We start from the raw sequence: 13454 nt of genomic DNA, 5'->3' as shown, positions 1-13454 counted from the left end.
AGGGTTTCGAAGAACTGAAAAAGACTTACGCAATATCAGTGAAATTCATAATGCAAACATTTATTTGTAAATTTAACATCCTGATAGATAGTTCCTCGCAAATAGCAATTTCTTTTTTGTTTTTATTTTTATTTGTTTAGGTTCCTGGTTAGACAAAGTATTCATTTACGTTTATTAAACAGACTTTGCAAGTATGATTCGAAATGCTTTTTAGCTATAACTACGTGACCTTCATAGAGAGGCGTGTCCTCTGCGAAACTGAAGCCTTCGCCTACCCGACTCGATCAAGGAAACAAATAGCAGTAGGCCACGAATATATTCTGTTCCGGTTTGGAGGAAAAAAACTGTGAAAGGTTTCATTTCTGGTAGAAAATTTCTAGTAATGCATAACGTATCTAAACTTGACGTTGAAGCTATTACCATAAGCTTATAGGATAAGTAGACACAACCTATGCTTCGTAATGCTAGAGATTTACAGCTCGAGCTAGTTCGAGAACGACGGAAGCAAGAATTGAAGTCCTACACTCGGTGGTTAATTTTTCAGGACTTCCATCTTCTTATTTAGTCTGCATTAATAAGCCTTTGACAGCGCCTCACCAGGCGTCCGGGCGCTTCTCGCTTTACCTCGAATCTATGACCTACCTCCATCACTTCATGAAAAACTCCGGTTTGTAACCAGTGACAAACTTATGAAACATATCTTATGAACTTATGCTCTTACCTAATGTAGGCTTTCATAATATAAAAAGTATTGACAAGAGTTACGTCACTTACGTGTCACATCAATGAAACTATTCTCTCTGGATATTTAAAGTATACCCTCTTTCTGATATTACCCATTGTTTATCAGTACTTAATTGCACCGGAAATAGTAATTTTTATTCAAAATAAATATCTGGTTTTACATTACAGTAAATCTGAAGTTATTTCCGTTATAAATGAAGTAAAAAACACCTTATACCTGCCCAATATTTCTACTTCTATTTGTTTGTTTACATTTTACGAATCAAAGTCATATTGCGTGATAATTCAACCGCTTGTAGACTAGTTTTCAAAGCGCATACAGCTGAACCAACGAAAGGGTTAATCTTCTTTTAAGGAGAAAGTACAGTACATCACGTAAATTGAAAAATTTCCATATAATCGGCACTGTTTCCTTGATTTAAATAACGAACTTGTGTACCTAATAGCGACTTCTATCATTACTATTTACAACAGAATCATAGGGAGGTGGTAAATCGTTCAACATTCCTTTGTCCGGAACTGGTTGCGCGTAAGGATTGGTCCATCGCCAAAGTTGGGGCATTTGGGTTGGATCATGGTGTACGCAAGGCGCGGATGGTTGAGTGTGGGTCGGTTGTCTCGCTGCGGTTCTCGTGGTAGGCATGGAGATGACGCTTATCGTCTCTCGTGGTGTGCTTCTACGGTAGATAACGCTCGCAATGACCATCAGTATGAAAACGAATATTAAGATTCCCACAATGATGCCAATTCTCGACGAACTTAAGGACCCTAGTAACTTAATATATAGATGATTAAAAGCCTGTTTCAAAACGCTCTAATGTGTAGTAAGGTTACTTGTGCATGTGTAAGTAGATTCATCCATGTTATTCACGCAGTTTTGTCTTTCGTCGCATTTCAAGGCGTTGTAAATGCACGTTCCATTGGAACAAGGAAATTCGTAATGTCTTGGACCTTCTACGTGTAGGACTAAAAGAAACGGCGGGTTTTTATTTCAATATCTCTTGAGGGTCGAGCTCCTTTACTGCAATAATGAACTCACAGCCACATCGTCGCAGCGTTGTGATGGTGATTTCGAAGCCTTAAAGCTTATTTTGACTGTGTCCGATGTCCAGTTCAATAAATATACTAACTTCTCGACCGTTGGATTGATACTCGTCAATCCTAGTGGGGTGGCGTAGCGGTTAGCGCTTTCGCCTCGCAGCAAGAGGATCCCGGGTTCGATCGCGGACTGTGGCACCGTGTGAAAATCTGGGAACAAATCCTTCTGCGAAGAGTTTGCAAGTTCTCTCCCCGCTTGTTAAAGGAGTTTTCCTCCGCGGTCTAACCCGGTTTCTCCTTTCCATCAAAACTTGCAGAGGTTAACGGTAATAGTTAGTATAGGGCGCTGTCAGTTAGCTGTGGCATAGGGGCTAGCCACCACCCCACTATGCATCGTAAAGGGACCCACCTTTAAACAACCCAAAGGCTTAGTGTGGAAATCCCTTCATAGGCAAAGCTGAGATTATTACTATTATTATTATTAGTTACAAATGAGTCCGGTTTTGACAAACATCCGTGGTAGTGAATATCTTTAACAGAACCGATTCTTTTCACTATCTGTAAAATATAACCCTTGTTTGTCTTATGGACCTTTACATTCAATTTACAATAAGAGAATTTTCGGTAAAATTCTTCTGACATTAAAATAAATTGAGAAATTATAGAGATGAACCAAGGAATTTCTGGGTTTGCTATGATGCTGATCTCTTTCAGTTAACGTCAACACTGTACAAACCTTACTAAAGTACCCACACATATCACCTTGGGCACGTGAACACTGGGATATAAGGGTTCCTTGTGTCACCTCTATAATTTCCTGATCAAATATTATGTTAATAGGGATTGGCATAAAGCTAATTCCTATCATCAGAAGGGGATAATAGAAGGATGACACTCTGTATTATACAGGGTGTTTCTGGAAAGTCTGGCACAAATTAACAGGCATGTTCCTTGGGTCAAAAGGAGTCCGAAAGGTCCTATGACGTTTTGGGGTAAAGCGCTTCGTTGCGACGTTATGTGCTCTCAAAAGTAGGCCGAAAAACAAGGGGATTTTGCAGAACTATAGCACTAGTATTATGGTTTTGACCCAATTGTTTTCGATTATTGAGCATAAGGCAATGATCGAAATAAGTTCAAACCTAGTGAAAGACCGTGAACGTGTTAAACGGCCAAAAGCGTTAATCCCTTGGTTTTTATTAATGATTGTAATTAAAGGTAAAGAAAGTAGCTCAGATATCGGTTACTTGTTTGTTCAGATGTACTGGTAACTAACCAGTCTTTTATTCTTTTTTTCAATTAGACACATTCATTACTTTTACAATAATTCGAATGAACCCCTTTAATTTTACAATAATTCGAATGAACCCCTTAAATTTTACAATAAATCGGATCGATTCCATTAATTTTACAATAATTTGAATCGAACCCATTACATTTACAATAATTCGAATCGAACCCCATTACTTTTACAATAATTCGAATGAAACCCAATTACATTGTTCTACAAAAAATGTTTAAAATGGGCACCATCAACGTTTAAGCAAACTTGCGCGAGTCGTTTGAAAGATTCACGAACACGTTCGAAGATTCCTGGCGTGTTACGGATGCTATCACATCCATCAATTATCCTTTGTCGTACGTCTTCGACATCGTGAACTTCACTTCGGTATACCAAGTCCTTGAGATGGCCCCAAAGAAAAAAATCGCATGGGTTGAGATCGAGAGATCTTGCTGGTCACGCAACAGTTCCGCCTCGACCTATCCACCTCCGTTAAAAACCAATTATGCTGTGTTGGTCTAAACATTAGGGTAGTTTTCAACGTCAGAAGTTGTAGGTTTTTTGCAGACGGCTTAAATGTGTCTACCTTAACGTGCTTCATGGCGTACGTGCACATTTGGAAGCTTATCTGGAACTAATCATGGTCTACTTCACGAATGCAAAGTACTCAGATATCCATCTTATGTTTGGACTGGCTCGGGGAAATGCGGTGGAAGCTCGGCGCTTGTACCAGGAGCACTTTCCTCAACGACAAGTTCCCAATCGACAAACATTTACGGCAGTCGACAGACGCTTGAGAGAAACCGGGAAACTTCAACCGTCGGGACCTGAACTTCGTGCGGCGATTGTTCCCGAGGATGTAGAGGACACCGTTTTGACAATTTTCGAAGATGACCAGCAACCAGTACCAGGAACGTCGGGCGGCAATTGTGCGTTAACCATGTAATCGTCTGGAAAATCCTTCGAGGACATCAGTTCCACCCATACCATTTGCAAAAGGTACAAGCTTTAAACGAAGCTGATTATCCGAGACGGGTCGATTTCTGCCAGGGGTTTGTGGCACGGGTAAATGACTTAGACTTTCCGCGTACTTTGCTAGTTTCCAACGAGGCCAATTTCTCGGGTGACGGGATACTTAATTTGCATAACTATCACGAGTGGAAGCAACAAAACCCGCACGCGACCACTGTCATGAAACATCAACTTCAGTTTAGTTTGAACGTCAGGTGCGGAATTGTAGGAGATTATTTAATTGGGCCTAACTTTTTGCAACCCCGGGGCTAAATGGGGAGGCGTACTTGACCTTTCTGCGTGAAAATTTACCGGAGCTTTTAGAAGACGTACCGTTACGACTGCGACAAATAATGTGGTTCATGCAAGATGGCGCATCGCCCCATTTTAGTCTTCAAGTTAGAGCATATCTTGATGTCGCGTTTCCCCGGAGGTGGATAGGTCGAGGCGGAACTGTTGCGTGGCCAGCAAGATCTCCCGATCTCAACCCATGCGATTTTTAGCCATATCGTAGTATACGATAGGCTCTTAGTTTGACCCGAGCCGTAGTAGTAGTAGTAGTGGCCGGGGTTGTCGCTTCGTTATCGTCAGATTTTAGCTTAAAAGGAACTTTATATTACCACAACCCACCCATAGGGGTTACTGGGCTCGGTTAGAGATTTAATTTTAATTAAAATTTTTTCAGGTCAGATCCGGGAATCGAACCCGGGTCGCTGGCGTAGTATACAAACACTCTAACCACTGAACCATAGAGACTCGATAGAAACTCCGAGTTTTTTATTATTTATTCTTATCTCTAAAATGTCGGGGTGATGTGGGGTGGGGTACCTCTTAATCTGTGGGGTCGGAAACTTTTGAATTTTTATCTGTGGAGTCGGATACTTATGAATTTGTATGTTTGGGGTTTTTATATTTATTTTCTTTCTATGTATGTGCTAATTAAATAGATAACGATTTTCCCCGTTTTTCGTTCTCGTTGGGTAGCTATCGTCATCTATGTTATGTTTGACTGGAACGTTTTGGCGGTTAATTCAAATGTGGGTTTAGATAGAGCTAACATAGTGTTAAATGAGCGTTATGCGTTTGATCATTTTAGCATTGCTAAAGGTAATTCGAGGGGATAATCACTAAAATGCGTAATCACTATAACTAAACTTTCTCTTTCAAAAGTTTCTGGGCATAAGTCCTTGTTAGAAATTTATAAGATGCGATAAGTGTGCATCGGCATAAGTCTATGTTGTAAACTCATCGAGGGGATTATCACTAAAAACTGTCTGTTCTTCGATTCGCCGGAATATTAGAATTACAACATAAGTAAATTTATACGGTTATAATTTAATCACTGTTTAGAGTAGGGAATCGAGGGGCTATTCACTCTGATTTTATGCACGGTAAATCATTTAAGCATTGAAAAAGATAGCGCTATTCACTCATTAGGGTAACGTATAGAGGGGTTATCCACTCATTAGGGTAGGGTATAGAGGGGCTATTCACTCGTACGATATGGCTACTATTACGAGCCCTTGGGCCGTCTTGTTTTCTTTGGGGCCATCTCAAGGACTTGGTATACCGAAGTGAAGTTCGCGATGTCGAAGACTTACGACAAAGGATAATTGATGGATGTGATAACATCCGTAACACGCCAGGAATCTTCGAACGTGTTCGTGAATCTTTCAAACGATGCGCGCAAGTTTGCTTAAACGTTGATGGTGCCCATTTTGAACAATTTTTGTAGAACAATGTGTAATAGATAGACTTTTCCTTTCTTTATTGTTACAGTTAGACTTGTCCTTTACTCTCCCTTTTTCTCGTTTATATGTTACTTTTTCTTTCGTGTAGTTTTTCAATACATAGCGTTCCCATGCTAAAAGAGCCTTCTTAGAACTTAGTACTGTGAAGCCCCTAGTTAAACTTTTATTACCCTAATGCCCGGGGATATTATTGCCTCGATTGTTAGCTGTTAGCTCGAGAGTTCGAATTTGGATGCCTATCCAAGAGGTCGTGCTCGCCTTTTTGTTTCTAGTTTTCGTAAATATTATTTTGAATTTAATAAAGTGTTTTAAAATAAGAAATGTTGACTGACTTTTCTCTAATGACCCGAGCTCGGAGTGTCACCCCCGAACGGGCCATTACAATGGCGCCCAACGTGCTTATTCTTGTGCCGTTTTTTGTTTAATTTTGTCCGTTTGTCATGTTTCGGACGCCCGTCACCCGTGTTCCGTCCCCCGCGTCTTCGTCTCGTGGTGGGGATGGTGTCGCGGTCGCTCTCGGAAGTAACCTGCCAAAACCGTCGATACCGGTACTTGAAATTAATACCGCGAAAAAGACTAAACGCGAACGCTCGCGCTCTATGGAAAATCTGACTACTATTTCATCGCCGAGTGTTTCGAACGTTGTGCAAACGCTGAACACAACGCGTAGCAAACTGGCTGCAAACTTCTCAGGGGTAAACCCACAACATTCCAGTACACCAAATCCACCTGTACTTTCATTAATCAATCCGCAAGTATCAAATTTACAATTAAACCAATCTACGGTTCCTGTGCAACCAAATCCTAACCAAGTTCTTACAGACGCGTTTAATACTTTTGCCTCTCAAATGGCATCTAACATAACTTTATTACGTTCGGACATTGTTAAAATTCGCGATGACATTCAGAAAGACATATCGGTCCAAACAAAACAATTAAATACGCTAGCCCTAGATTCGCATACCAGATTTACCCAAATAGAACAGCGCCTCGCTGCGCTAGAAACAGTACCGCCTGTTGTTACAAAGCCAGGGTCCGTCCAGAGTAACCCGAGTCCACTCGCTGCTATGACGGGTCCAACTAACTTTAATCAATCGACTATATCGACTACGCCTACGTTAGAAAGCAAGATGGGATCTCGGTTGTGCTATAACTGGTTAGCCACAGCCACGTTTAGCGGGAAAAAGAATGAAAATGCTTTTCATTTCTTACGGGATGCCACAAAGGTTTTCACCATGAGTGGGGCGCCGTCCACTCAATGGTTGGGCCTTATAAATAGTGCCTTTAAAGGAAACGCATCGAGATGGTTTGAGAACCGCCGACCAACTTTCGCGGATTGGTCTGACTTTGCTACAGCTTTTCTCTGTGACTTTCGCCATAAAACACCTATGGAACTGCTAAAAGTTGCCCTCAGCAGAGAGCAAAAGGTTAGTGAAAATTTTGAACGATTTGTATGGGAAATTCAAGACGCCTATGAACAATATGACCCCTCTACCGCCGAAGACGTAATTTTCGATACAGTCGTTAACAATGCCTTGCCCGAATTTCGTCGCGATCTTCGCTCTATCACGAAAAATACTATTCAGGAGTTACTACGTGTCGGCCGATTAGTAACAGCTGATTTGGAGAAAGCCACGATTTTATACGGTTCATCGACTAACACGTCCAAGATGAGGACAGAGCTAAAAGAGCCCGAAAATACCATTTCGGAAAAGCCTAGAGAAAATAACGCTTCCGCGCGCCCGCGCCTAAACGAAATAGAAAAACAATTGGTGAAAGACCAGAAATGTTTCGCCTGTCATGCTGTTGGGCACAAAAGAGTAGACTGTCCCAACAAAGCATCTATTAATTCGTTGCATACTACTAATGCCAAAGATTGCCCTCACGTCGTTTTGGTCATAAACCAGTACGAAAAGATAGCTTTTGTAGATTCAGGTGCAACTTATTCTGCCATAGATCTTAGCGAATTATCCAGTTACGGCAAAACAATAGAAGATGTTGAGCCTTGGGTTAAGGATCACATGACGCCTGCCACAGGACCGCAATTAGAAACTGTCGGTTCCTGCCCTATGGATGTTGAGATACAAGGAACAATAATCACAATCGACTTTGCCGTCTTACGAAATTTTAACCTGCCAATAGTATTGGGTCAAGACTTTATCAAGGGAGTAGGTTTTGTAATATTGCCAAATAGTCACGCCTACGCCTTTGAGACAAATTTGAATTGCCGATGGCCTTTACACTCCTTTGAGCGTGAACCTAAAGACATTGGGAAACCTAACCTGACGCCAAATAATGTCAAGGACCATTTACAAGAGAATATTTCTGATTTTAATCAAAAATGGGAAGAATGTCAAGTAGCCTTATCAACGCTCTTAAAGGCTTACGAAGATGTGGTCTCCTCGAACACGCTTGGAAACACGTCGCTGGTCAAACACAAAATTGAAACTGCAACAGCGAAGCCTGTAAAATGCCGACCATACCCGTATTCGCCAGCAAAACGGGCAGAAATCAAAAGACAAGTCGACGACATGCTTCAAAGAGGTATTATAGAACCATGTGCATCCCCATGGGCCTCACCAGCGGTCTTAGTCGGTAAGAAAGTAGTGGACAAGCAAGAAAACCCTTACCGCCTGTGTTCGGATTCTCGAGGTCTAAACGACGTCACTCTGGATGACGCCTTTCCCATGCCTAGCATTCCGAACATTTTCAATAGCCTAACAGGTGCTAAATATTTTAGCCGAATCGACCTTCGATCGGGGTATTGGCAAATTGAGCTAGACGAGGATTCGAGTGATAAGAGTGCGTTTGTCACGGCGGAGGGTCAATATCGCTATACCCGTATGCCATTCGGACTGAAAACGGCTCCTATGACTTTCCAGCGCCTTATGAACCTAGTTTTGAAAGATTTCGGACAATTCGCACTAGCTTATTTGGATGACATTATTATCTTCAGTGCCAGTCTAGAAGATCATTTAAAACATCTAGAACTCGTCTTAGAGGCTCTCCGAAAAGCCAATCTAACTTGCAACCTCCCGAAATGCAGTTTCTTCCAAACAAAGATAAATTTTTTAGGCTTCGTCGTGTCAGCCGACGGAATAGAGACCGACCCGAGAAAAGTAGACTCGATTAGAAATTTCCCTACACCAACAAATGTATCGTCGCTTCGATCATTTCTGGGTCTCGTTAATTTTTATCGAAGTTATCTGCACCGCATGGCCGATATAGCTATGCCGTTATTTCGATTACTAAAGAAAAACGTGCCTTGGAGATGGGAAAAGTCAGAAGCTGAAGCCTTTGACAAGTTAAAAAGTAAATTAATAGAAAGTGTAGTTCTGGCTTTCCCAGATATGAACAAGCCCTTTATTCTGCAAACGGATGCCTCGCAGACCGGGGTTGGCGCCGTTTTATTACAGCAAGATGAAGAAGGGAAAGAACGAGTAGTCGCGTTTGCTAGCTACATGCTAAAACCAGCCGAACAACGTTATCACGCAACGGAGAGAGAATTGCTAGCGGTAGTAATCGCCGTAAAAAGGTTTAGAAATTATTTAGACGGACATACTTTCACCCTAAGAACGGATAATAAAGCGCTAGTCTGGCTAAACAAGATGCGAGACATCAATAGTCGTCTTGTTCGATGGGCTTTATTACTACAAGAGTTTAGCTTTATCGTGGAACACATACCTGGAAAGGAGAACATAGTCCCAGATGCTATTTCAAGGGCCGAGTATGCCAGAGAAGATAATAGCCTAGAACCGTTTGAGGAAGAAGTAGAAAGACTCTTCGTTCCCGACGGAGTAAAATCTGTAGCCCATATCAATGTATTAGCCATAAAACAAGGTCAGCCAGAGACATTAGAAGCGTTACCAGCTTTAACGCCAGAAATTTTGAGGGATCATCAACAGGAAGATGACCGACTCCAACTTATCATTGACTTTATTAGTCATGGTACGTTACCGGATGTTAAGCCCCTCGCTCGTGTTATTCGAAGGCAGGCTTCGCAATATCTACTATGTGATTCGGTTTTATATCGGATGGAAAACACCCTTAATGAGGTACCAACATGGGTTCCTTGCATTCCGCGCTCGTTACGCGAAGCGGTCTTAACGCTAATTCATGACGATCCTAAAGCGGGTCACCTCGGAGTAGAAAAGACGGTATTCCGCGCGCGACAACGCTGCTTTTGGGAAGGAATGACCAAGGCCTGCAAAACGTATGTCTTGTCGTGCGATCTATGTCAAAAAGCCAAGCCAACCCACGAAAAACAAATGGGTTTCCTACAACCAATTGTGCCGACCTCGCCTGGGGAAGTGTACAGTATAGATTTGGTTGGACCTTTGCCCCAGAGCGCCAAACAATGTTCCTTTATTCTAGTAATAGTCGATACCTTTTCTAAATGGCTGGAAGCTTATCCTTTGAGACGCGCCACAGCATCCGCGGTTCGTCGACTCTGTTACGAACACATGTGTCGACATGGAGTACCCAGAGTCATCATTTCGGACAACGGGAGCCAATTTGTATCTCGGTTGTTCTCCGAAATGTGTCAGAATAACGGAATCGCGCACCATACCACATCGGTGTACCATCCGCAGGCTAATATGGTGGAAAGGTACAATCGGTCCCTTAAACAGATCTTGCGTATTTATGCACACGACGCCCATCGAAAATGGGACGTACGACTTCCGGAAGCTGTTTTAGCTCTTAATTCCGCCGTGAATTCGACCACGGGGTTTCCACCATCACAACTTACATATGGTCGAGCTCTGCGTTTACCGGTTGACAATGCCCTCGCGAAACCGCCTACTGATCCGATTACCATGGAGGAATATGCCGCGAAAATTGAGAAAGCCATGACCGCGATGGAAAAACGAGTCCGGGATAACATCGCGTTATCACAAACGCGCCAAAAAAGAAATTACGATTTGCGACACCGTGCCGTAAATATCCAGATCGGAGATTGGGTCTTGATTAAAGCCCATCCTCAATCATCCAAAGAAGAGGGTATAACGGCCAAACTAGCCCTTCTATATTTGGGTCCCTACCGTGTAGCCAGTGCCGCGGGTGACCTAGCATTTAAATTGGAAAATGAAGACAATAAGTCCGTCGGTACTCAACACGTGTCAAACCTAAGACTCTATAAGAGAAGACGGTTTGATCCAGAGATGCAGGAGGTACCATTACCAAAACATACTGTGACCCCTGTACCTCCCAACACCCGCGTATTGCGTCCAAATACCCGGAAAAACTATGCTTAAATATCGGGTACTTTTAACTAAAGACACTTAACGGTGCTTAGATTCATGTAAATAACTGTAAATAATATTTTTGTTTTTGTTTGATTCTATATTTGTACTAGTACTTTGACCATTAATGTATAACTCTATATTTTGTTGTATTTTGTGTCCGTGCGGGTAATGGAAACTTAACCATACCAAGAAGGTTTTATTCGTTAATTAGTCTAGTTCATTAGGACTTAAGAACCAATGTTAGACGCATGCTGAAACCAAACTTTGTTGTTATTGGCCGCGATGAAACAAGTTTATTGTAGTCTAAGTTATTAGAATAGAAAATCTAATATTAGAATTCAAGCCATGATTATGTCAGAAAAACAAATGCCATTAATTTTCTGTCATATCCCTATTTTTGTTATTTCTTAAATTAGGAAGAAAAGCCCTAATGAGAAATATTGCCGAACTAAAAATGTTTAGATGTTGCTTAATCGTTTTTCCCTCGCTATCTCTTAGTGGTGGGGATTGTAATAGATAGACTTTTCCTTTCTTTATTGTTACAGTTAGACTTGTCCTTTACTCTCCCTTTTTCTCGTTTATATGTTACTTTTTCTTTCGTGTAGTTTTTCAATACATAGCGTTCCCATGCTAAAAGAGCCTTCTTAGAACTTTGTACTGTGAAGCCCCTAGTTAAACTTTTATTACCCTAATGCCCGGGGATATTATTGCCTCGATTGTTAGCTGTTAGCTCGAGAGTTCGAATTTGGATGCCTATCCAAGAGGTCGTGCTCGCCTTTTTGTTTCTAGTTTTCGTAAATATTATTTTGAATTTAATAAAGTGTTTTAAAATAAGAAATGTTGACTGACTTTTCTCTAATGACCCGAGCTCGGAGTGTCACCCCCGAACGGGCCATTACAAATGTAATTGGGTTCGATTCGAATTATGGTAAAAGTAATGGGGTTCATTCGAATTATTGTAAAATTAATGGGTTCGATTCGATTTATTGTAAAATTTAAGGGGTTCATTCGAATTATTGTAAAACTTAAGGGGTTCATTCGAATTATTGTTAAAGTAATGTGTCTAATTGAAATAAAGAATAAAAGACTGGTCAGTTACCAGTACATCTGAACAAACAAGTAACCGATATCTGAGCTACTTTCCTTACCTATAATTACAATCATTAATAAAAACAAAGGGATTAACGCTTTTGGCCGTTTAACACGTTCACGGTCTTCCACTAGGTTTGAACTTATTTCGATCATTGCCTTATGCTCAATAATCGAAAACAATTGGGTCAAAACCATAATACTAGTGCTATAATTCTGCAAAATTCCCTTGTTTTTCGGCCTACTTTTGAGAGCACATAACTTCGCAACGAAGCGCTTTACCCCAAAACGTCATAGGACCTTTCGGACTCCTTTTGACCCAAGGAACATGCCTGTTAATTTGTGCCAGACTTTCCAGAAACACCCTGTATACTTCTAATGAAAGTATTTGACACCATTACAATATCGTCAGTATATTAACTTAATTATTGACAAAGCTTAATATGCGCTAGAAATTATGAACATACGTTGAGATGATCGCTGCAATAGGGTCTGTCTCTGGATAAGTTAAACCGTTGCCTACGCTATATCAAGGCCCGAGTACGCTCTTCTGGCTAGGGGGGACTTTTAAGGAACGCGACACCTTGTTTTTTGCTCTTTTCTTTTCGCAGACGGCGCTCGTAGCAGTCCCATTTTAAGGGATCTTCCATTTATTTGAAATTGGAGGGAGCGTGCATAAATATGATGGGCCAAATTTTTTAATAAAAAATTACTATTTTCCAGCGTTTCAATGCTATTAATAATGCGTAAATATTCAAATATTCTAATATTTATAATATATTTTTATTATTATTAGAAAGATTTATAATAATGATAATTATTATTTTTATCAAAAACGATAATTGAAACTATTCTAGGAGAGCGGTAGCTCTCTTAGATAAGACTTCATACTGACTTTAATGTATAAGGATGGTTTTTTGATTGGATATAACTTTTTTTGTATTGTATTAACTGTTTTCAAAAAATTCCACAGAACTACAATTCGGACCCTCAATATGTGGTTAAAATTTCAAAAAGATTCATTTAATAGTTTATTTTATAAAAAATAAAGTTGCTAAGGGTGGTTTTCATTTCCATAAAACTTTTACGATATTTTGATGAAAAACATAAAATTTTCCCATAGAAATAACATGGGAAAATATTTTACAAATAACCATTTTGTGGCAGCCGTAATGCAATAACTATTCGGTTGTTTGACTTGAAAACGGTTTTAAACGAAAGCCTGGTATTTAGATTTTGTGCTTTCCAATTTTCATTAATTAGATTTAAGTTAAAGTATGTTTAATTTCACATTTT

At 40.6% G+C, this 13454-nt stretch overlaps 1 protein-coding gene and 1 long non-coding RNA gene across 5 annotated transcripts; one reads left to right on the top strand and one right to left on the bottom strand.

Moving 5' to 3' along the window:
- Positions 1–51: 51 nt before the first annotated feature.
- Positions 52–1898, top strand: LOC149594209 (uncharacterized). 2 transcript variants are annotated; one of them, XR_016379422.1, is made up of 3 exons: positions 52–667; positions 731–1379; positions 1620–1898. It is a non-coding gene; the product is annotated as an uncharacterized LOC149594209 (long non-coding RNA). The 2 variants fall into 2 exon arrangements; XR_016379423.1 differs by lacking the exon at positions 1620–1898 and having other exon boundaries at positions 731–1119; positions 1219–1353.
- On the bottom strand, positions 859–2788 carry LOC149594208 (uncharacterized). Of its 3 annotated transcripts, XM_089861463.1 has the most exons (4): positions 2192–2788; positions 1784–2092; positions 1579–1710; positions 859–1519 (listed from the first exon to the last, which is right to left on the bottom strand). In XM_089861463.1, the coding sequence occupies exons 3-4, from the start codon at positions 1600–1602 to the stop codon at positions 1184–1186; spliced, it is 360 nt and encodes a 119-aa protein (XP_089717589.1). In that variant the 5' UTR covers positions 1603–1710; positions 1784–2092; positions 2192–2788; the 3' UTR covers positions 859–1183. The 3 variants fall into 3 exon arrangements, with proteins under 3 accessions (XP_089717589.1, XP_089717588.1, XP_089717590.1); XM_089861462.1 differs by having other exon boundaries at positions 1784–2788; XM_089861464.1 differs by having other exon boundaries at positions 859–1512; positions 1784–2788.
- Between the last annotated feature and the right edge of the window lie 10666 nt (positions 2789–13454).

The sequence above is a fragment of the Phalangium opilio genome, unplaced genomic scaffold (genome assembly GCF_054372755.1).
Source record: "Phalangium opilio isolate 3A_F unplaced genomic scaffold, DU_Popi_V2 ptg000390l_1, whole genome shotgun sequence".
Taxonomy (NCBI): Eukaryota; Metazoa; Arthropoda; class Arachnida; order Opiliones; family Phalangiidae; genus Phalangium; species Phalangium opilio.
The sequence above is the reverse complement of the archived record's forward strand: the minus strand, read 5'-3'. Positions and strand labels throughout refer to the sequence as shown.